General features: G+C 37.5%; 1 protein-coding gene across 15 annotated transcripts in view; it reads left to right on the plus strand.

Moving 5' to 3' along the window:
• Positions 1-3,455: 3,455 nt before the first annotated feature.
• Positions 3,456-25,086, plus strand: part of MAGI2 (membrane associated guanylate kinase, WW and PDZ domain containing 2) — a 1,433,352-nt gene continuing 1,411,721 nt past the window's right edge. For 4 of the 15 annotated variants that reach the window (XM_037736552.1, XM_037736554.1, XM_037736556.1 and 1 more), the window contains exon 1: positions 3,458-4,200. In XM_037736552.1, coding sequence (XP_037592480.1) covers positions 3,900-4,200 — 301 coding nt within the window. In that variant the 5' untranslated portion in view covers positions 3,458-3,899. Of the gene's footprint in view, positions 4,201-25,086 lie in introns of all 15 variants that reach the window. The other 11 variants (XM_017523031.2, XM_037736564.1, XM_037736565.1 and 8 more) reach the window with 7 other exon arrangements.

Below are 25,086 nucleotides of genomic sequence, written 5' to 3' on the forward strand. Positions count from 1 at the left end.
GCAGTCCTCCAAAGACAGTCTTGGGGCAGGCTGTGAGAAGCAAAAGAACACAGAAACTGGAGGAAGGATACTCAGATTCAACCAAAGGGACCCCAGGAGATCTGGGTGGAGACCATGTCTGCCTCGAGCTTCTCTCTCATAGAACTCTTCTAAGAACTCATGCATTCATATCTTTCTTCTGCTTTTAGGATTCCTATTTTTCTTTTGGAATAGCATGCAATATTTAGTGTTCTGTTCTACACTCAGAGTGCTCAGTGATGAAATAATTTTTTCTTCACAGAGCGTCAGATCCAAAAGGGGTAAAGACAGTGGAGAAATAAAGTAAATGTGAGGAATACCATAATAGAAAGTTAAAAAAAAAAAAAAGAGTGTAATCCCAGTTTCTGACTCCAAGGACAATGCTTTCCTCAGAGTTCCAATTCAGTCAAGATCCAGTCAAAGGGTATGGATTATTAGGAGAGGAAAAGAGCCCACTGAAGCATACAGTAATAGTGGTTTGGGAGTAGCCACTACCTCTCAGGCTGCAGCAGTGTACCCAAGAAGAAAAACAGAGAAGAACTTCCCCCTACCCACGCTCCACCCTACTAAGCCTGAGCATAGTACCTCATTGGAAATGATATGGCTGCGGCCCACTTAATGGTCCAGAAATTTAAGGTGTCATACACTGGGCTGCTGAGGAAACCATCAGCTGTGTTTTCAGTAAAGCTTGCTAGGAAGCCATTCCACTGGCATGCCAGTGATGCTCCACAGAGAGACGCACACTGGGGAACCGGCCAAATTGACTGAAGATTATGTAACAGGGCCTTCTTGCACACCACTGGCCACAAAGTCACTCACTGCCACCGCATCATAGGAGCAAGCAGAAAAGCACTGGAATCAAGAAAAGGAGCCCCTTCTTTCTGCAGTGTTCCCCTAGCACCTTCTATTGACAAAGGCAAACGCTGTGCCAACTGACCATAAAGACGTTTACAGATTTCAGCTCTAATGTCACAATTTAGGGCAAAGAAGAGTGGCTTTGAAGTTGAAGAGCACTAAAACAGACACACGCCTCGATGACATGCCTGGGTTTTGGGGGATGGAAGGAGCATGCTGTTATGACCAAATACTGCTCCATTTGCTTACTTTTGTCCTAATTGTCCCTGAAAGAAAAAGCAGACCCAACATTTTGGGACGCTATGTACTGAGAGCTGGTATGACACATGGTAAGTGCACAGAGAAAGAGTTCAATTCTGTGACTGAGACAAAGTCTAGAGCTGAACCACTTGGGTCTGAATGTGAGCTTCACCATTAAATAGATTTGTAGCCTTGCAAAAGTCCATCCTTGTATACCTCAGTTTCCTTACCTGTAAAAGGAGATGATAACAGTACCTATTTTATCAAAATGTCAGGAGAAATGAAGTATTATGTTTAAAGCCTACAGAACAACATCTAACATGTATTTAGAACCCTAATAAACACTCGTATCCTCCATGAATGGTAGCTTGACATTTGGTCTCTCTGTCTCTCTCTTTCTCTCTCTCCATATATATATATTTCTCATGATGAATTTCCATTTAGAACCATGCCTCATAATGCTAACTCTCAACTTCTCTGGGTGTGGTTAGCCTTTGCTACCAAGTCTTGCCTACTCCTGGGCTCTGGCTTCAGATCCTGGCACTGCCCTGGCTCACTGAATAAGCTTCAATAGTCCAACCAACTCACAGAGGATCTGTTTCCTCTAGTGAAAAAAGACACAAGGTTAAACAAATCATCTTTCTTTAAGACGTCTTCCAGTTCTGACTACATTTGATCCCCCTCTTTCCTAAATAGTAAGTTACACCTAAAAGGGAAAGAGGAAAGGAATTATCATTTTGAACGCCTACCACCTGTGCCAGGAGAGCACTGCTGTGCCTGCTTTCCCTAATTTCATCCTCACCACAGTCCTAACAGATTAGTATTTCTAAACTCTGTTTAACATCTAAGAAAGCGGAGGCTCAGGAAGGTCAAGCAGTTTACTTAAGATCATACTCTGGGTGAGCAGCAGAGCCCGGACTGAAATCAGGTGCTTCTGTTTGGGTCGACTCAACATTTTTAACTCTACGGCTTGCCTCCCACATCACCTTCATCTCAGACATTAAGAATCCTACCCGTTCAGTGCTTTTCATGCTCTACTTTAAAGAGATAAGTGGGTGTGCAACTTTTTTTTTGGTCTGAAACATATTATTTAAAAGTTAAGCAAATGAAATTCATTTAGCAGTTACAGGAATTTTTTTTTTTAATCACTCTTAATGTCTCACAGGAAATTAGCTCTCCTGTGGAAATCGGCAGCCTTCTTGCATCCTTTGCCCGTGTCCTCACCTGTCCTGGATGCAAAGGTGGCGAAAGGAAGGCAACACTGGTTGGGGTCAGCGAGCTGCGTTCCAGCCCTGACTGCGTCATTTTCATCCTAGGGAGCCTTCTTCCTTTCTCTGTGAGCAGGGGAGTGTTGGGCTAGGTCGTCTTAAGGTTTCTTGCCCAGGTACAAGCCGGACTTTGGTGGCTTTCCTGGGTAAGGGAGTGCCTCTGCCTTCCCTCTGCCGCAGGTCCCTGGTTAAATTGCCCATTTCTCTGCGAAGGCTGCTCACTGCATCCGCCCCCTCCACCCCTAGCCCTATAGACCCTTTCTTTCTGCTTCTCCTACTTGAGAAAAGTGAAGCCCCTTACCCTAGCTCCCAAGAGTAAGGGACAACCTTTCACCAGACAACCGCAGCACTCCACTGCATTACCCTACTGGAGGGACGCGCGAGGCTGCTTCCCTTCTCTGCGCAGTCAGGGTACGCAGCCTCCAGTTCTCTAACTTTCTCCTCCAAGAGGGGATTCTGAGAACTTTGAGACAAATAAGTGACCGTACAAATGAAGAGATGAAACCTCTCTATACAGTGCTCCCGGCTCCCAGGCCTTTTCCCGCAATGCCCCGCCGGGTCCCCCCCGCCCCGCCCCAGCTCCTTCTCACGGCAGGATCCCGCGCCAGGAGGCTCGCAGCGCCGGAGATTTGGCACCAGGCGCGCCACAAGTCCAGGTCCCGCTATTTCTGCTCCATTGGAGCCCAGGTCGGAGGAAGTCACCGCGTCCTACTCGCCCAGCAGCCTGGCGCGCCGCTCGGCCGCACCGAGGCTGAGGGAAGGTCCGCACTGGGCTCGAGGCCCTTCCTGCCGGCCTCCCCACGCCGGGCCTCGGCTCCCCTCCTTCCCGGCTCCCGCCCCCTCCCGTAGGCTGCCAGGCGGACCCAGCCTGCCTCTCTCTCTGCCTTCACTACCGGGTCAAGCTGCAGAAGGAGGGAGGGAGGCAGCGGCGAAGTCCTCCCTGGCTCCCCACCCGGCGCGCACGCCCCTCCTCCCCTACCTCCTCCCCTCTGCCAGTACAGTACAACTAGTACACACACACACACACACACACACACACACACACACGCACCCTACCACTGCAGCTGCCATGGATATCAGCTAACAACACACACCCAGGCGCGCGCGCGCGTTCCCACTCGCACAACGCAGGAGTGGCCCCCGGCATCCCTACCCTCCTTCCCCACCCCCACCGCACCCGCTCACCAGCTCCGCTACTGCTCGCTCCGGCTGCTGCCGCCGCCGACGCCACCACCACCGCTTCCTCTGCTGCGGGGCCACAGCCTTGAGTGTCATTCCAGGGACAGCACAACCTCACCCAAGCTCTCCTACCTCTGCCCAGAGGTCCCTCTCATCCTCCCGCTTCCTCGTCCACACTCCATCCAAAGAAGAGGGAAAGCACCGAATAGAGGGGGGCGAAGGCAAAGTCTCCTGTTCTTCCCCGGGGCCCCCTTGCTCCTCCATCCTCATTCTCTCATCACCAACCACCCCCCCAACCCCAGAGGACCCCAAGGAACTGAGGCGACTCACCCCACTGCCATGTCCAAAAGCTTGAAAAAGAAAAGCCACTGGACTAGCAAAGTCCATGAGAGTGTCATTGGCAGGAACCCGGAGGGCCAGCTGGGCTTTGAACTGAAGGGGGGCGCCGAGAATGGACAGTTCCCCTACCTGGGGGAGGTGAAGCCCGGCAAGGTGGCCTATGAGAGCGGCAGCAAGTTGGTGTCGGAGGAGCTGCTGCTGGAGGTGAACGAGACCCCCGTGGCGGGGCTCACCATCAGGGACGTGCTGGCCGTGATCAAGCACTGCAAGGACCCCCTCCGGCTCAAGTGTGTCAAGCAAGGTGAGCGCAGCGGCTTGCTCAGTGTTTTGCCGGGCGGTGGGACGCTCGGGGCGCAGGGCGGTGAAAGGGTGGGCGCGCATGTTGAAGGGGGTGTGTTGCGCGACGATGTGGTAGGGGGCAGAGGGGACCCGCAGTGCAAGTGAGCTTCGCTGGGGATTCGACTCGGGGGCTAAAGGGAGGGGAGGGGCAGGTTGCGGTGTGGCGTGCAACTTTGTTTGCTCAGTTAGACCCTCCCCTTTGGAAGGTGCTCGGCCTGGCCTGACCTCCTCAGAGCTGCCGGGGCAAATTGAATGTGCGTCAGTGGCATCACCCAAAGTGGATGAAGAGCTTTTGGGGAAGGAAGGAAGGAAAGAAAGGGAGGAAGGGAGAGAAAGAAGGAAGGAGCAACTCGAGGGTGCAGCGGCATCACCAGCGGGGCTGGGAAGAGAGGGTGATGGGGTGAGCAGAGAACTGCGTCTAGCGTTTCGGGGGGTGGACTGGAGACGCCTGGGTCCCCAGCTGTCTCTTAGAGATCCTTGAGCCACTGGCTGGTGAGGAAGGGAAGGGACAAATTGCTTTGGGCGGTTTGACAGGTCTTCTGTAACTTTTCCCCCTCTTCACTCCGCTGTCCTCCTCCCCCGCCCACGGTCATGTCATGTGGGCACCGCACGTCACGTGCGCACTGACTAACCCCTGCGCTCACCCCTAGGCAGCCGGCCGGAGGAGGCTCCGGAAGAAGGCGCGGCGTTAGGAACGTGGTCTAGTGCTGGGCGGGGTTCGGAGGGGATGGTTGTCGGCCTGGACATTACTCAGGGGTTGCCCTCCTTGAGTGGAAGTCCTCTGTGGTTGGGCTCTCCTCTGGCTCCGATTTAGGGGGCGTGTTTTGAGGGAGGAGTTGGATGAAACCCCAGCTGGTTACAGCCCAGGCTCCCTCTGCTCCAACCTGACTTTAATGAGCGTCAATTAAAGCCTGTGATGTAGATTTGGAGAGATTGGGAACATCCAGAACTCTGTCTTTGCTTGCAAGAAAATTATGGTGCAGAAGGTTAGAAGAATGAGATAAAAGTTTGAATAGAGGACAACTTTAAGTAGAATAAAGTAGTTTCTTTTAAGCTCACTGCACATTTCATGTGCGCTATGTATGGATATTTGCGGCATAAGCATATCAGCCTAAGGATTTGTTGTTGTCGATGTTACACTGTCCTGACTCAAAGGTGGAACTGAGCATGTCATTACCTGCATTTTGCCATTTAATCATGATCACCTACCAAGAAACGCTCTTGCGGAGATGTACTGCACTGTAAAACTATTCTCTAAAAAACTTGTTTTCAAGTAAACAAGAGAAAAAGAAGTCTTGGGCAAAGTTTCTTAGATGTAAATTGCCATACAAGAAAATGTTTTCCTTGGGGATTCTTATTAAGAGCTAATAAAGTGAGATAGGCTGTTATAAGTCAACATAGCTCCATACTATGTAACACTGAAGGGATGTGAGTTTGGTAAGAAGGAAAATAAGAGTATCTTGATATTTTTGAAGATAACATAGCTAAGGTTCAAATATAGAGATTCAGGTTAACATGTTCGATGTCAAGATACCACCTTATAGGTATAGATATAAATGTAAAGATCTTTGGGTCCAAAAAGTTCATTGCACAATTATGACCATGGTTTTTTTGGCCAAATGCTTGGCATTTGTCATGGGACGTTCCTGCAAAAGTTAAACGTTGTTAAATTGTACTTAATAGTGTCCTACAAAGGGATGCCCTATGATAGTTTGCGATTATGACCACGTCTTAAATGTTGTGTCCAATTCTGAGCACTCCTTGCTGAGGTGGATGTTGGCAAACTGTCAAACTAGTAAAGAGTAAGCTCAAAGGAGAAATAAAGGAAGATTGTTGAGTATTGTAGATATATTCTATGAAATGCAATGGGGAATACTTAACTTGCAGAAGTGAGAGAATGAAACCTATCATTAAATAGTGAAAAGCTATCAGGTAGAAAAAGGAATTCTGACTATCCTGTGATAGCCCACAGGACAAAATGGTGATAAATCTATGAGAAATTTTAAAGGATGAAGGATCTTTACTTTCATTAAATCATTATCTTTCTAACAGAGGTTTCAAAAATCCGTGGGCTGAGGTTCCAGTCATTGTGGGTATCCGTGAAGAGGCTGAAATGACCATATGTCATAGATTCCTATATAAGATGAGAATCTGGACTAGATATTATTTAAATCCTGCCATGATTTTGGTGTAAGGTGGTCTGCAATTACTCTTGTATTGAATTTTATGTGGAAGATTATTGCTTTTAGAATTCAGAATATATGCTTATAATATGATATATTTAGGGGAAAATCTCTTTTCACTCTATATCAACCCTCAGTTTCAGGCTTCACTGGTTCATTGATGATAAATTCATGTAATGATATCCACAGAGCCCCCACAGGAACCTGATTCACCTTCTGAATCACTATTGACCAAAACAGAAAAAAAAATGTTCCTTTTAGTTTTTGTGGAATAAGTAATCATCTTGTATATCCTTTTAAATATGATTCATGTTGCGATTCTATTCTAATAATTCTTTTCATTTTCAAATAATAGATTTATGATTATAAAAAATGAAATTTTTCAGAACCTTTGCTATAGTGCCTGTGTGTCTTAGGTTTCAATACAGATGTCATTTGCTGGAAAATCATTTAGAAACTCTTGGCTCAGTAGATATATTTCGAGAGAAGCAAAAACCTAGCATAGCTGAAAAACTTAAACATGGTTTGTTTAGCAGTTGCATTTTTAAAACATTAATGAGATTGATTTTTGAATATTCATTCAGACATTGGGTATGATACAGAAACCACATACACTATCATAGTTTAACTAAGGCAGATTTTATCAGGAAAAGGTAAGATTAGAATAATAAGAATATCATTAAAAAGTACACCAGATAAAATTGCATTATTTACTGAATTTTTGTTTACTTGTTTACCTAATTTTACACTACAGTTATAATTTTAAACTGTCATAATTTTAAAAGCAGGTGAGCTGCTAGGATTTGCAGACATACTAGACAAGACATATGTATCATAGTGTTTCTACACTGTTTAAATGTCTGCAAAACAATTTTTAAAGCTGTTTAATTCAAGGAATTCTCTTTTAAGCTTTCTGTGTTTAGTCAACACAATAATAAACCACATATTAAAATGTGGTTATCACATCCAATTATTTTTTTATAAATATGGCATTTTGTTTATAATAATAAACTTTCCTCACCAAAGTTTGTAATTCTAAGTAAACAGGAATTCTACGATCTCATTAATGCATCAGACCCAGTTGAAGAGAGTTTTTGAGTGATGTTGAGATCTATATGGAAGTGCTAAAGGTCTTGTTTCGTTTTTCTTTTCCCTTTTTAAAGTTTTGCCACTAAAGTTCACAGCAGCCAGTTACATAGGCTTCTGTGTCCTACATTCCTTGCACTATGACTGCTAATGCATCTAAAATCTCATAGAGACCTACATAACCTGGACTTACTTTCCCATTTAATATCTCACAATGGGAAATAAAAGGGAAAAAAAAATTTCTAATTCTTCCCAAGTAGAAGATGGGCCAAATAAATCCTTTGAAATTCAGTTGCAGAGAAGATCTACATTGCACTCCCTCCTACTGCTCCTTTCAAAGACACCTTCAAAGGAAAGTAGATCCACATATATTAAGAGTTACACTTTCTTTTTGACTGACTTCAGGCTAGAATAATAGAGTCAAATCTCTATGCTCCTTTGTATTTGGAAAGGTAAAAACAAATTATGTCAAATTTTCTGAAAATAAAGATTGATTTTCTTTTCCTAGAAATGTGAGGTATATGAATAGTATTGTTTAATAAACAATAACATTTAAATAGCTTGATCAGTTTCTTATTTTAGAAATAAAGTCCCATTAATGTTTTGGACAAGGTTAATGAAACAGTTCTCTTCAGGCATAATTTATAAGTGATAACCCTGTAGTTTTTTGGTATATGTAGATAATTTAAATGGTATGACCTTGAATATTAAACATGATTATTTGGCTTTTATAAGTACTATCTCTGCTCTTAACATTTACACTGTTCAATCTTTCAGCACATTTATTATGCCCACATTCCTTTCCATTGCTTGTAACTCACAAATTCACTTTCATAATGAGAAAAGCATATTCACATTTGACATATCTGATTGATTATAGTTTAAAGACTTTCAAATACACAGTAGATGCTGGCAGAATCATGTTCCTCAGGGAGGTGGGGTAGAGTGATGGTTAAATGTACAATCTCCTAAGTAGACCACCTGGTTTTGATTCCAGAGTATGTCAGTTAATGCTATGTATTTGAACGAGATAACTAACTTGGGTTGGTAATGGTACCTTAGAATATTTGATAAATTATGTATTTAAATCAGGTAGCATCTGGGAGGTGGTAAGCATTATATAGGCTTTAGTAAATGCTTTTGGGAAAACATATTGGTCATTTTGAGCTAGTGATATTATGAAATATTTTTAATTTTCAAGATATTTTACTCAATTCACATTAACTGAAAAATATGAAATGATTGACTAATAAAGAATAATTTGCAGGTTGTATTTTAAGGCTTTTCTGTAGAATAAAATAAATCTTTCATTTGAAAAGCATTTATTTGAAGAATAATATTGATAAATGCAATGGAACATATTTTTACCTTTTAAAAATAACTCCCACTGATCCTGCTTTTCTGTGTAAATATCTGCTATTTTATATTTATTTTATACTTTAGACATAGTTTATTTTCACACAGTCATTTATTTTCTTCATACTCATATCTTTACTCCTAAAGAATTGGTGAATATATTGAATTATTTACTCTAAACTTGACAACATAAAAATTCTATTAGAATTCATTAATTTAAGTTCAGGAATTTATACTTCTTATATTGACATATAATTGTAGTTAAGAGTAAGTATCATGCTGTTGAACTTTTACTTCTCAGCTAGAAATTAAGCACCTCATAAAGACTAACAATAATAAAACAGTTAATTCACAAGTGTTCATAGTCAACAATGCATAATAAAGAAGAAAGGCATCAAATTCAGCAAAAAGAATACTTTGCATTTGTAAATATGGCTATATAAAATGCAATATAAATAAGTAAAAATTTGTATTACATTTTATACTATTTTATATTATACTATTTTATAGTACTATTTAAATACTATTACATTTAAATATTAAAATATAGTAGTATTAAAATGCTATTTTATAATATTTCTATACTTTGTATGAAAATAATCAATATAAATGTCTCTTTATTAATACTGTTACAAGGTGAAGCAACCAAGAATCCTTCACTGTTAGCTCCCCAATGATTTTAGCATTTTATTGAATTAATCCCATCTTACAGTTCAATGGAAACATCTACTTTGAAGCTCCAGTGTTCAATATTAATTTCTAAAAATCTTCCCTAGTTATTATCTGGCTATACATCATGACAACAAACATACAACTGTCTTAGTACTGGGACTTTATTATTATTTATTCCATTCTATTCTCATCTCCCTTCTGTCTCCAGTAAGCATTTGTTATATTTCCTTTAATAAAAGTAAATCATCTTATATGGAAAACTTGGTAATAAAACTGTAATTGCTGAATTTACATTATTAAAAACTTGAATAGGGACATACATCTGCTAAAAATTATAGTGCTATGTCCATATCATCATGGAGAATTAATATAAATTACTTTTATTATTATATCTTACTGACATCTTTGTCAACTCTGTAAAAGAACTAAGTTTAATATATAGTGTTGACTGTTTTGAATGGTCTGGAAGAAACAAAATTTCCTTCTTTGATAAGTATGAATATTAATTGCATCCCATTGATATAATTTCAAAGATCCATTAGGCTAATGAGTGGATGATTTATATGAATGGCTAGATTTGTTCAAATATTTGAAATAATTATATGGCTTTTTCTACCTGGGAAAATAATTTCTCCATGTAATTGTTAGATGAATTCTTATCAGGTTTTATGCCATTTTTAGTTAGTTTGGCTTACTTAAAAAAAAATTACTGTCAAAAACATGACAGTTTAAGCCTAAATACTTACTATACTTTGGATATATCATTGGATATACCCAAACAAAGATATGTTAAGAAGAAAAAAATAAACCTTTATAGTACAAAGTAGAAGAGATTTTTGTCTCTGTTGAATTTTCTAATGAAAAAATTTGTGGAAGAAATTTCATCAACCTCTTAACTGCCTTTATTGAAACACATGCATATGGCATCAGATTTTTTCCATAAATACCATGGATTTCATTTCACATGGACTCTGAAATGAAGCAGAAAGAAACAAAACTATTTAATAAAGAATCAAAATGTATATTTTAAAATCTATTTTTATATTACATTGTGTTTGAAGATGTTTGTTAAAACGCAAGTTTTCCAATTCCAATATAAATTGAGTTATTTACATTGCCATGGATCAAGAGTAGCACAAAAACTATACTTTACATTGTCACATAATAGATCATAGGGAGTGTCTTTGTAAAAATAGTGCAAAAACAATTCCACACATTTTTAACATTTTTCATTTTACAAGTGAGTATTGCTTAAATGAGTATTTTGTGTTGCTATGAAGAGGATAATAAGTGCTATTGAAACCCACATATTAATCTGATGAAATACCCTAAAGTTGTCAAATCTGATTAGCTGGATTGTAAGCACCAGTAAGTTTCAGAGCTAAGAAACATCCAAATATTGCTTTTGTGAAGCATTCTTTATTTATTATTATCATTATTTTTGAGAAGGAGTCTCACTGTGTAGCCCAGGCTGGAATGTAGTAGCATGATCTCTGCTCACTGAGACTTCTACCTCCTGGGTTCCAGTGATTATCCTGCCTCAGCCTCCTAAGTAGCTGGGACTACAGATGCCCACCATCACACCCGGCTAATTTTTATATTTTTAGTAGACATGGGGTTTCACTATGTTGGCCAGGCTGGTCTTGAACTCCTGCCCTCAAGTGATCCGCCCACCTCTGCCTCCCAAAGTGCTGGGATTGCAGACATGAGCCACCATGCCCCCCATTGTGAAGCGTTCTGATCTGCGATCCCTAATTTCCTTTTTATCACAGTCTATGATGTAAGGATATTAAATGCTTTGCTAGACAAAGTGTCTTCAAAACATAGCAAGTATTTAGGCTTGGAGAGTGACTAAAATCTTCCAAAAGTCTTGGCTTATTTATAAAAAACCCTGAACATAATAATGGTAATCTTACCATTCTAGCAAATCATATGCTTAGGGGATGGCCATTGTGTTTGTGTGAAAAGTGAAGGTTGAATAAGCAGAAGAGAATAGTTTCCCTCCTCTAGAAGAGCAAGAGTTTTTATCTAAGATGCTATTACCTACTAGTAGTTAAAATACTCAAGTCCTCTGAGTGTTTCTTCTGAAACAGTATCTATCTACAGTTGGATTTCCTTTTCCTCTTTAGTTGGAAGTCCCTGTGCCTTGCTCTTCTTCCGTCTAGTGTGGGAGTCACCCTTGAGAACAGCAAATTTGTTCTGTATCTTTGGATATATGGAATACACACACACACACACACACACACACACACACACACACACACACACATCAAACACTAAGATTCAGTGCCAGTTTTTAAATAAATAGTCTCAGAAAGGCATTTAAGCATGTGAGGATACAGCCTTACTTTAGGGAATACAGTTACATTAAACTATTCCTTGTGTGACAAATCAAGCTGAAAAGCTTGCATAGTCATCCATTAATTTTCAACCTTAAGTGATATTTTTAACCCTTATTAATTCTGATAATGAGAGTCCATGAAGACATACTGAAATAAAGCACCTAAATGATTTCTATGTGTTGTATATATTAGTTGTTAAGAAGTGATACAAAGAAGTCAGATTTAATAGTTTGGATTTTGGTCATTTTTATTTGTATTACAAAGTGGCTGGTGGACCACCTAATATACAAGCTAATGTGCTAATGTTGCAATGTACAGGATAATATCTTAACGTTATAATGCATAGGATAATATCCTTATATTAATGTTACATAAGAAGAGGCAGGGACAAGGGGCATGCTTATTCATGAACTGATAACACATTTGCAGAGTGGTTTACATTTTTATTGGTTTAAACGTCTTAGAGTAAAATAAGAGACCTGAATTCAATTAAATGAATATATAATATATTGCCATTATAAAAAGTAATCATTTAAAAATAAGTTAAACGATGCCTAATATAAATTAGTGTCTAGGTAAGGTACAAGTAATGGCATTGCTTTGGTGAGAAATCAAAAATGTAAAGAAAAAGCAAAACAAAGTTTAAGTGGAAAGGATCCCACAAGATTTTACTATAAAACGAAGAATATAATATTTTGAATTACATTAATGTTTTAAATTTAAAACCATTTTTCTTATGTCAGATTCATTATGGAGTGAATCCTGTATATGAACATGCAAAATATTGCCTGTGTATCTGCCTTTAAAAAAAAGAATTTGTAAAATACACATATACTATAAATGAAATATAAAACTGTATAAATTTACTATATTTGCTGGTCCAAACAGTATGCTAAATCAATAAAATGCCTTTCTATATTCTTATCCCAAGTCTCCTTTTTAAAATTCACTGAAAAGTCTTAATGTCTAATATAAAAAACATGATACCTTTTATCATTAGGGAAATTGATACTTTTTTTTTTTCTTTTGAGATGCAGTTTTACTCTTGTTGCCCAGGCTGGAGTGCAATAGTGCGATCTTGGCTCACTGCAACCTCCGCCTCCCAGGTTAAAGCATTTCTCTTGCCTCAGCCTCCTGAGTAGCTGGGACTACAGGCATGCATCCCATGCTTGGCTAATTTTGTATTTTCAGTAGAGACGGGGTTTCTCCATGTTGGGCAGGCTGATCTCGAACTCTTGACCTCAGGTGATCCACCCGCCTCAGCCTCCCAAAGTGTTGAGATTACAGACGTAAACCACCATACCTGGCCCAGAAATGGACACTTTTAACATTGACTAAGGAGATGCTTTGTATCTTTGATTTGATGTTGAATATCTTTTCAGATAGAAAACCACAAAGTTAGTTATTTAAAAACTGTTGGTTATCCATTTGGAATGCATTTCTTCTCCTCCCCCACTTCCTTAGTATCCAAATGCCAGTTTTGTTCAAGTATTTACATGTTGATACACTGGTATGTGTTCCATATCAGGTAAGCCTCAGACCAGAGGAATGAACTAAGCTAAATCAAGCCAGGTAATTCCATTTCTTCACCAGTTATTAGTTTAGGAAATGGCTTATCTCCAAGTCTAAGTAAGGAAAAATAAAGTGAATTCCCTTGGGGACTTTCTGAGAAATTTCTTGGTTCTTCAGATAAAATTCAACAAAAGACTATTTACTTTCTGCCTGTGAAAATTGCTGCATGTGGAGCTGCTGCCTGAAGCCACTGTAGTCGTGTTGTGATGGTGAAGAGAGCTAGCCGAAAGGTGGATGATGGCAGAACAGAATGAGGAAAAGCTACTGGCTCCTTAAAGAACTGCTGAAATAATGAATCTAGAACTAGCATTATCTCTGGACTCCTTGTTATTGAGATAATAATATAGTACACATATTTAAGCCAGTTACTTTTGGTTTTCTGTTACTTGCAGCCAAAATAATTCTCATTTATATAACCTATTTATATAACTACAAATTATAGGAATGGAAAATATGTTTTATTCTTATTTTATTGTTTTGGAGATATTGGTAAAGATATTCTTTCAAAAAGTGGAGTAATCTTGGAGAATACATCAAGATGTATTTTCCAGTTATATAAGCTCAGTCAAATTCTAGGCATGTCTCCATTACCTCACTGAATTTTGCTCTGGAAGAGACTTCTGCTTTAAACTCAAGAAATTTGTTACCATTCTGAAGTAGTATGTAGGAACACAAATTCATTTTAAAATTATCCAAAATAGAACATAATCAAGAAAGCAAACCAGTCACAGAAAATATACCAACAGTACATGCCAAAACCAACTTGAAGTATTTTTTAAATTATATAGTATTTACAAATGTGAGTGCCATTGATCCAGGAGTGCATGTAATTATGAACTGACACATCAAAGTGTTCTAGCTCCATTTTTCCAGGGCTAAAATTCATTTACTTCTTATGAGACTCTCTAATAAGAGCGTATAAAGAAAGAAAGAAAAAAGAACAGAGAAATGCCGTGATATCTAAGTTTGAGGAAAAGCCCAGGAAGGAAACTAAGACTGTACTAAGTGCTCTTATAATACTGAGTGAATGTGGTCAGTACAGCCAAACAAAGCAAAAAATGGTCAGAAACATGAACTCCGAAGTTTTGCCATTGCATTTGGCAAAAATGAAGATCATCTTTATTGGTGCTATTTCAGGGAAGTGGATGGCCACATGTCATAGGGTTGAAGAATGAATAGGAAGTGAAAAATGGAAATAGCATATGCATACTACTACTTCAAGGAACTTGCTTCATAGTAAAGGGTAATGGATAATTGTTCTATAAGAAGATGCCTGGTTAGGAGGGATGGGAGTTTGTATGTGTATGTGTTTGTGTGTATGTGTGTGTTTGTGTGTGTGTTATGATGGAAGAGACTTGAACTTGTATTTATTCATTACTTATTTGTTTTATGTCATGCGAAAGCTAGTTGCCGGCATTAAAATGATAATAAGGATCAGACTCTACTCTCTAAGATTACAGTGTAGGAGAGGCAAAAAAAATACAAAGTAAACCTTAAAACACTGTGATCAGTGTAATGGTGCAAGAGTAAATATTACTACCTTTGCAGCACATAGGAGGGAGAGGAAGAAACAGAGGGGTATAATATAGAAAGCGTGGATCTTGGAGTCTGAGGACTAAATTGGATTATAGCCCAATTCTTTATGATAGGACTAACATTTTCTGAGACTCAGTCTCCTAACGTTACAGGGTAGTAATTAGAATCAAAGAGGATAGGACAGGTGGGAATGTTTTGTAAAATGCTTAGTGCAGTTCTGTCGGAAACATTATTTAGAGATCAGAATGCCAAGTGGGGCTGGGGAGTGCTTCATAGAATAAGAGATCTTTGAGATTGTATCTAAAGGTTGAGTAGAAATTCAAGAAGGGAGGTGTGGGAAGCAGAAAGAAAAGCATGACCCAAGGTGGGAGAGGGAAAAGATGATCCTACAGTGTAGAAAAATAAATATAGAGCAATGAGCCCAAAGAAAGGGGTAAGTGAGCACTTCTGGTAGCAACTGGGGATTTTTCCAGAAAGAAAACTTGGAGCCATATCCGGGAAGGCCTTACATAGAAACCTAAAGATTATGGACATTATACTGTAGGTGGATAAAGCCACTGAAGGTGTTTAAGTGAGGGAGAAACATAATCAAAGTGGTTGGGGTTTCTGTTTTTTGTTTTGTTTCATGTGAGGGATCGAGGGAAGGGAGAAATTTTGGTTTTAGTTGTGTTGGAGGGGAGAATAAACTGAAAGCAAGGCTTAAGTTTTGGCATCAGTACTGGGAATGGAGGGAGGAGGTGAGCTTGAAACGTATTTAACAGTGGGGTGAGTAAGAATTTATATCCAGTGGAACGGGAGGTAGTGGTGAAGGGGAGACATTAGGCAAAAATGACTTTCAGGTTGCTGACTTAAGGCCAGGTGTGTGAAGTAGATGAAGATGCCGTTAACTTTGGTGATTAAAATTTAATATACAGGGGAAATGGTTTTAGCTGTTCTAGAAAAAGAGAATTGCTATCTTTGAGAACTGCAGAAGTAGTAGTATGCTATTTTCACAATGTTTCAGAATATTGTGATTCTTAGTGCATAAGTAATATATGCACATAACTATTCATAAGATAGTTATAACTGATATTTTACTTAAAACAATTTAGAGGCTGGGCGCGATGGCTCACACTTGTAATCTCAACACTTTGGGAGGCCGAGGCGAGCAGATCACTTGAGGCCAGTATTTCCAGACCAGCCCGGCCAGCATGGTGAAACCCCAACTCTACTAAAAATACAAAATTAGCTGGGCATGGTGGCAGGTGCCTGTAATCCCAGCTACTCAGGAGACTGAGGCAGGAGAATCACTTGAACGTGGGATGTGGATGTTGCAGTGAACTGAGACCACGCCATTGCACTCTAGCCTAGGCAACAAAAGCAAAACTCCATCTCAAAAGCAAACAAAAAAACCACAATTTAGGCATTGGAATTAAAGATAGTGAGTTAACAAAATTAAGTTAGAACTGGCCTATTTTATGTTTTTAGAAGATTTTCTTATTTCATCTTGCTCCAGTTGGTATTAAGGAACACAGTGCATGGAGAATAATGAGTGTCTGCTAGTATCATGTGTTTGAGATGCCTGGCAGATGGCATGTTTTGGATTGACAAACACTGTGGTCACCTATGTCTAGAGCTCACAAGATAGTTGGACCTGCAGTGTAGAGAGTTCAGATGCATTGTTTTTATAGTGATAATTGTTGCCTGGCAAAGAGCTGTGGTCCCATTAGAAGAGCATTGAAAGTAAGAAGAGATCAAGATTGGAAATTTGAGGAATGCCTGTATTTAACATGCCTGCACATATATTCTTTTTTACTTAGTATTTCTAATAGGGGAGAGGAGGACATACATCTGTAATATGTAAACCAATCTTCTTAAATTGGGTTGTTCTTAATGTGTGGCATATGGAATTGGTTCATCACATTAATGTTAATTTATCACTTGTAAACATTAAAGATAACATTTTTACTTTATTAACAAGTCAGATACAAACAATAATGTTAAGAATTTTGTCTTTGACAATGCTACTTTTATCAATTATATGGTTTCAGTCTTAATACAAAGGCCACAGACCTAAACAATAACCCAGTTTTTGATTCCATGAAGTGCTAATTTAAGACCAACCTTCTTGCCCATTGCTGTGATGTCCTAGGCTAGATTTGGAGCAAATTTTGAAAACAAACTCTTCTCTAGGTTGTACTAGGAATTCCTCATTGACTACTATGTTTATAATGAGTTACTTTCCTCTGATATTAAATTATTATTTTCATGTGGCAATAGTGAGAATATACATATCTTTTTGAAAGCTCAGTTTACACACACACACACACACACACACACCAAACACTATCCTGTACACCTTAAAGATATACGTTTTCAATTTTTTAAAAAATAATGTCTTTTTAAAATTTTCAAATTTTATTTTAGATTCTGCTACAGGTTTGTTACAAGGTTTGTTACAATATTGTGTGATGCTGAGGTTTGAGGTACTATTGAACCCATCATTCAGGGCGTGAGCATTGTACCCAACAGGTAGTTTTTCAACCCTTGTCCCCTCTATCCTTCCCACCTTTGGTAGTCCCTAGTGTCTGTTGTTCCCATGTTTATGTCCATGTGTACCAATGTTTAGCTTCCACTTATAAATGAGAATATGTAGTATTTGGTTTTCTATTTTTGCATTAATTTTCTTAGGATAATGGCCTCCATGTTGCTGCAGAGGATATTATTTTCTTCTTTTTCATGACTGTATAGTAATCCATGTGCATACGTACCACATTTACTTTATCCAGTTCACCATTGATGGGAATGAAGGTTGATTCCATGGCTTTGCTATTGTTTATAGTGTTGCAGTGAAGATATGCATGCAGGTATCTTTTTGATAGAAAAATTTATTTTTTGTTAGGCATATACTCAGTAATGGGGTTATTGGGTTAAATGGAAATTCTATTTTTAGTACTTTGAGACTTCTCCAAACTGCTTTCCACAGATATTGAACTAATTTAGAATCCCACCAACAGTGTATGAATATTCCCTTTTCTCTACAGCCTCGCCAGCATCTGTTATTTTTTGACTTTTTAATAGTAACCATTCTGATTGGTGTGAAGTGATATATCATTGTGGTTTTATTTGCATTTCTCTGAAGATTAGTGATATTCAGCATTTTCATATGTTTTTTGGCCACTTGTTTGTATATTTTTGAGAAGTTCCTGTTCATTTCCTTTGCCCAGTTTTTAATGAGGTTATATTTATTGCTTGTTGAGTTGTTCAAGTTCCTTAAAGGTTCCGGATATTAGTCCTTTGTCAGATACATAGTCTGCAAATATTTTCTCTTATTCTTCAGGTTGTCTGTTTACTCTGTTGATAGTTTCTTTTTCTATGCAAAAGCTCTTTAGTTGAATTATGTCCCACTTGTCAATTTTTGTTTAAGTTGTGATTGCCTTTGAGGACTTAGTCATAAATTCTTTGAGGCTGATGTCCAGAAGCATATTTACTAACTTTTCTTTGAGGATGTTTTTTTCCCCTTGAGGCGGAGTCTCGCTCTGTCACCCAGGCTGGAGTGTAGTGGCATGATCTCAGCTCACTGCAACCTCTGTGTTTAAGGGCTTTCATTTAAATCTGTTTTTCATCTTGACTTAATTTTTGTATGTGATACTATATAAGGGTCCATTTCCAGTCTTCCATGTATAGATAGCCAATATCTCAGCACCCTTTATTGAATAGGGAGTTCTTTCTCCATTGCTTATTTTTGTCTACTTTGTTGAAGAGCAGTTGGGTGTAGGGGTGAAGGTTTATTTCCAGGTTCTGTATTCTTTTTCATAGGTCTATGTGTCTGTTTTTAGACACATAGCAAATACATGCTGTTTGGATTACTGTAGTATAGTTTAAAGTCAGGTAATGGTGATACCCCTGGCTTTGTGTTTTTTTTTTTTTTTTTTTTTTTTTTTTTTTTTTAAAATTTGTTAGTTGTGCTTTCTTTTTTTTTTTTTTTTTTTTTTTTTTTTTTTTTTGCTTAGGATGGCTTTGGCTATTCAGGCTTTTTTTTGGTTTCAGATGAATTGTAAAATAGCTTTTCCTAATTCTGTGAAAAATGACATTGGTAGTTTGATAGGAATAGCGTTGAATCTGTACATTGCTGCTCTGGTTGGTATGTATATTTTAATTATATTAATTCTGCCAATTCATGAGCATGGAATAAAAAATGTTTTTATAGGTAGCTTCTCTAGTTCAAAGTCCCGGAAATGAAGCATGGAGTATTTTAAACTGTATGCCATATAAATTATGCTATAAATTAAAAGAATGGCATTTGTAACCCAGTATCTGAAAGTTCAGTTATTTTATCCAGAATTGATATATAAGAATTACATCCAGATTCTCCTAATTCTTCACATCCCCCAAAATTATGTACTTATTTTGTACATAGCAATTATTTGCCATTGAAGTTTTCAAATATGTAACTTAAACTAGACCTGGAATTCATCAAGGATAGGTAGTATTTAATTCATATTTGTTTCCCTGTTACCTGGCATAATGACTGAAAATAGGTAGAATGTTTTTGAAACATTTATTTTTATCCATTTATTGAATGGATAAATGGTAAAGTTCTCTTTCTCTCTAACACTAGACTTATTTGAGACACGTTAATTTTCTACAAAGAAACAAAACCACCAGAAAATTAGGATAAACTGACAGCTATGAGGAATTTGCTTATAGAATTCTGAAAGCTGTTATGTCCTAAGATCTGCAGGATAAGTCAACAATGTGGGGACCCAGGAACACTGATGGTATGTTGCAGTCCAAAGGCCAGCAAGCTTGAGAACCAGGAAGAGCTGATGTTTCACTTCGAGTCTGCATACAAAAAAAAAAAAATATATATATATATATATATATATACACACACACACACACACACACATATATATATATATATATATATATATATATATATATTCGAGTCTGCATACCATATATATATATGTTTGAGTTTTAAGGCAGGCAGGCAGGAGGAAGTCTCCCTTTTTTGAAGTTGGTCATCATTTTAATTCTATTTAGGCCTTCTACTAATTGAATGAGGCCCACCACATTCAGGAGAGACACTTGTTTTATTCAGTATATCAAGTTAAATGTTAATTTTATTCAGAAACACCCAGAATAGTGCTTGACCAAGTAGCTGGGCACCCCATAGCCCAGTCAAGTTAATATATAAGATTAACCATCGCACTTTAAGAAACTTTGTCCATAACTAATAAATAATGTAAGTACAGTCATTTTAACCTACAGCTCCATCCTTGAAAAAATACTTAAAACAATTGAAATAATTTATTTCTGAATATACTTAGAGTTTACTATATTATATTGTGGTAGATTTTTGGCAGTGTGATCACTACTTACCTCATCCATTATGAGATTCATTTTGCATAAAGGATTTTTCACCAAAATATTTGTTCTCAAATGCATTTTTGCTCACAGCAGCTCAACTAAATTATGATTTTTCTCAGTTTTTTAAATATAATTTTTGTCCTTACGCTGAAGCTGCTGTGAAAAAGTATCTATTTCTGTTTAATTTTAAAGTTAACGTGTTAAATACTTTAGCAGTGTGTAATCTGTACTTTCTGTGATTCAAAAGAGTATAAGCTCTGGGGAAAGCTAGGATCCTGAGTGAATTACTTGTCAATATCTCATCTAAGAGAGTTCGGCTGCTAATGATGGAGGCAGGATGATGTCACCATAGACCTAAACTATCAAAAGACAACTTAGAAACTCACTTAGAATAAGCAATTTTCTTTATTGGGAGTCTTCAGTTGGTTTTTTTGCTCCAAGAGAGAGATTTTCATCTAGTATAAGATTTGTTTCAGGCTTTTAGAAAAAAGAAAATTGTTCTATTTGAGAATGAAGGCAAATATAGAAGTGATAGATTAAGTAGTTCATTGTCAATTAGTGATAAAATGGAATGCATGTGATATCCTTTTTTAAAAAAATACCTTTACATTTTCTGAGTAGTCAGAAATAAGTTTCTTCTGTCAAGGGAAATCACAGTATACATTTTTGTATTAAGAATATGCTTTTTCCTTTTTTGTTACACTTGATATTTTGATGTGTTTGGTTGATAGACAAATCAGTTGATTTTCTTATATTTATTCATCTATGAATCTCTGAATTTATTAATGCTGAACTTGAGAGTCCATGTCTAATTGAACCCTACAATACAAACATTGCTGAATTTACTTAGGGTCACCAATTTAAAAATATCTAAAAATAGTAGTACCAGCTAGACTGTATTGCTCATTTACTATATGCCAGTCACATGTACTGTGTCATGTAACCAGTTTATTAAGCAGGTTGGCTCAAAGGATGCAAACAAGAAACAATTATTTTTCTCTCACCTACTCCTGCCTTGAAGTGCATTCTGTCAGTCCCCATTGGCCCACCTCATAACTATTTTTTTTCTTTCATTTATCAGAATAGTCACAATTTTAGGTACGAAACAAAAATGTAGTCTGTTCCAAAGACAAACTTTAACCTTGAATCCACTTTAAAGATTCTCTCATCGTTTGAACTCTGGAAACCAGCAAAAAGGGAGGTTAGTGTGGTCTATTTCTTTGCCATTTGCTCTACCTCCTCCCAACGTCACCTTCTTCTGTTTCCTCTGAGATCAGGGAAAGGGATGAGGAGGAACAAGAATAAAGAAGCAAAAGCTCCTCCACTTTTTTTAAGTCTTCCCATATATGTCCTCTGTTACGTCAGGCATCCAGATGCTGCTTTTCTGTTATGGATGATATTTGTATGTTCTTCAAAGACACTCTAGCTTTCTCATCACCTTCCCCACTCTATCTATTGCAGCATTTTCTGACAGGGGAATAGACTAAACCTGACCGCTTATAATTCAGCTCCTTCCCACTGCATTATACCTCCAGGCTCTTTCTGAGGCTGTCCCGTTAACCCAACAGGCAGATCTCCTGGGCATCATCCCTTCAAGAGAACTTTTACTTGCTTTTCAGGAAAAGCAAGGAAAACCTCAGGCAGCCTTGACCTACCATGTAGTAGAAATGCAGCCCTATCACATCTTGCCCAAATATCATGAGCAGCTCCACACAGGTTTCCACCTTCAGAATTCTTCTGCTAAGAAGTATGCATAAATCTCTATCCTTATGAAGTCCCTATCCTCATGAGAAAAGCTGTCAAAATCTACAAGAACTCTCTCACTCTTTGCTTGTGCGTATCAGCATGGGGCAACTATGTACTCTTTCAAGAATTTGACAAACAGCTAGTCTAGGAGTGATCCCTTTTGAGTGATCATTTCCATGCATGCAACACATTCCTCTCCTCTAAGAGAAAAAGTGAGATGAGACTCCATTGTCTATTAAAATTCTTTATAAAGCATCTTTTTCACAGAATCCCTTTTCAAATATTTAGTCTTTCTATATAGACTGATGCGAGGGATCATCTTTGAACTGGTCGACCGTGGATATAATAAGCAACTTGTTTATTTCACATTGTCCTCAGTTTTGAAGACAGCTACATTCCAGGAAAACAGAAAAAGGCCCACTTCACATGAAATTAAACACTCATTTAAGGCTCACATTAACTCTATGAGGAAATATTTTTAAAATCATATCAGTTAAACAGGAAGAAGCTTATGGAGAAAGAGGTTCATTACTTGCCCAAGGTCACACAGATTGCTTAAGGTCACTCAGTACTAAGTAGCTGCCTGGCTCAAAACTCTACACTCTTAACCACTTTGCTGTGTTGCTAAAACAGAATTGTGCAGAGTCTAGAGGATTAATGAACCAATTCCCTAGATAGGTACCACAAACTGCAACACAGACAATTATAGCACCCAAATGTGTCACATTCCTAGTTCAGTTTCCCTTTCAAAGCTTCAAAATTTCTGATAGAAATGGATTCACTTCTCCTTCTTCCCATCTTAGAATGATTCAAATGTTTCAAGACCAACTGCTCATTTTCATACTGAAATCATAAGCATTTAGAAGAGTTACAACATTTTTTATTCTTCATTTCAGTATTGTGTCGTGTACACCGTTAATAACCATACAAATGCTATGGTAGGACTGTGTTAAAATATAAGGAATATAAAATACTACAAATAGCAAAGATTAAAAAATTCCCCTAACAATGTTTCTGTGTTTACTGAATTTTTAGAACAAATATTATTTTGAGAACTTTAAAGTTTATTATATTACCATTTTATTGAATATTTTTCTCAGAAATTAATTTTTTTTTCTTCTTTCCTTCCCCTAGGAAATTATTAGTCTTACTGCTGTGGTTGATATAAATCTGCTATTTGTTTACACTCAATGGCATCCACATACATTATAAATATTGCATTTCTAAAATATCTACTTGTAAAATGTAAACTTGGGGATTTGGCTCCAAAGAACTGTCTTATCTCAGGTGTTTTGTTCTAGTATGCTGATGTGGAGCTTATATTTAGTATTACTTGAGTTGCAGATTTATTTCATCTTGTCTAGCAGCAGCAGCTATTTCTTTCTGCTGTTTCCAATTATTATTATTATTTCCAGCCTGAGTGAAGTTTGGCAAAAGCAAATATAGAAAGGGAAAGAAAAGAATAGGTTATTCCCTCAAGCTAACATTCAAGCTTATCAGTCTTTATTTAAGTGCAGAAGACATCTTTTAATATTTGAAGTTAGCAATTTAATATTGATTTTGGTCTTTGGCATTGCAGACAAAACCCAAGTGTATTCAAGACACAGTTTAACACTATGGCATAGTTTGGAAGTAAGATGCTTTTTCATTGGCTCTGACAGATTAGGCCATTGTCCTTCTCTCTTCGAGATGCTATAGGGATATATTTGGTGAGTTCTGTGATATTATATGCACATGTAATAAGTAAAAAAGTAGAGGTTACAAGCACAAATATAATACAAGCAGTGTTTATAGTTAGATGGTTGGTTACATATCTGGGGTGGTTTTGGAGATGAGTAGGTAATTTTCATGTAATCCATGCTTGGTGCTCCCAGACAATTGTGTATGTAGAGGTTGTGGAACTGGCAATTGAGTAGGAGTCAAGAATCACATACACTTAGGTTGCTTTTTTTCTCCATGTTTCTTTAGTAACTTTATGGCAGAAGACAGTTTTTTTCTCTATTCCTAAGTACACAAAGGACTTGATAAGAACTTCTAAGGATTTAACTCATTCGAATACATTTTCTCTGAAGTTTTTATATAAATTTGAGGATTCAGAAGGAGAGAGAATATGGGAATAAAGGCATTAAATTCTATGCTGACTTTGTGAAGTTGCCTCTTTTGTCATTTTTTCCCCATGTAGTTATAATTGTGAAGGCCAACTAAAAATCCTACCAAGCCTTATTTTACCACAATAAAGTAGAGAAATAACTGAATATAGGAGATTGAGTTGTTGGTGTAGATTTTTGTAATTTTATAGAGTCTTTCAAAAATAAAACCTGGAAATATACTATGTGGCAAATACTAATTTATTTCAATTGCATATCTAACTAATTTATGTCAATTGCATATCTATTCTTTGCAATAAATACATCATGAATTCTTCTTCAGAATATTATGTTCTTCCTCTTTGAATCCATTTAGCTTAAATATAAGACATGTTTTTCAAATCTTCTGAATAGTAGTTATTGATGGAAACATTTTTCATTGCTTAGCACCATCTTATATTTTAAAGAATTTAAGTGGCTGACATTTTTAAGTTATAACTCCTATTATAGAAATTGAATATAAATTGTAAAGTCAACCCCTCAATCCTCTTAATCATTTGGTAGGCTTCTGACTTTATATTTAATGAGATCATCTTATTTTTTATTAGAAATGAGTCAACTTTAATATGTCTGAAAAATATGATTCTTGAATAAACTTATACAAAAGAGTTTTCCAATTATTTTTGCCTTTTTTGCTACCTTGTAAACAAAAAAACTCTATTGAAAGTAGGAAAGATCAATTTTTAAAACAACTTTATACATTTTATTAAGAAACATATAGGAATTGTCTGGACGCCATGGCTTATGCCTGTAATCCCAGCACTTTGTGAAGCCAAAGCAGGCAGATCACTTGAGGCCAGGAGTTCAAGACTGGCCTGGCCAACATGATGAAACCCCATCTCTACTAAAAATA

The sequence above is a fragment of the Cebus imitator genome, unplaced genomic scaffold (genome assembly GCF_001604975.1).
Source record: "Cebus imitator isolate Cc_AM_T3 unplaced genomic scaffold, Cebus_imitator-1.0 Scaffold26, whole genome shotgun sequence".
NCBI classification, from domain to species: domain Eukaryota; kingdom Metazoa; phylum Chordata; class Mammalia; order Primates; family Cebidae; genus Cebus; species Cebus imitator.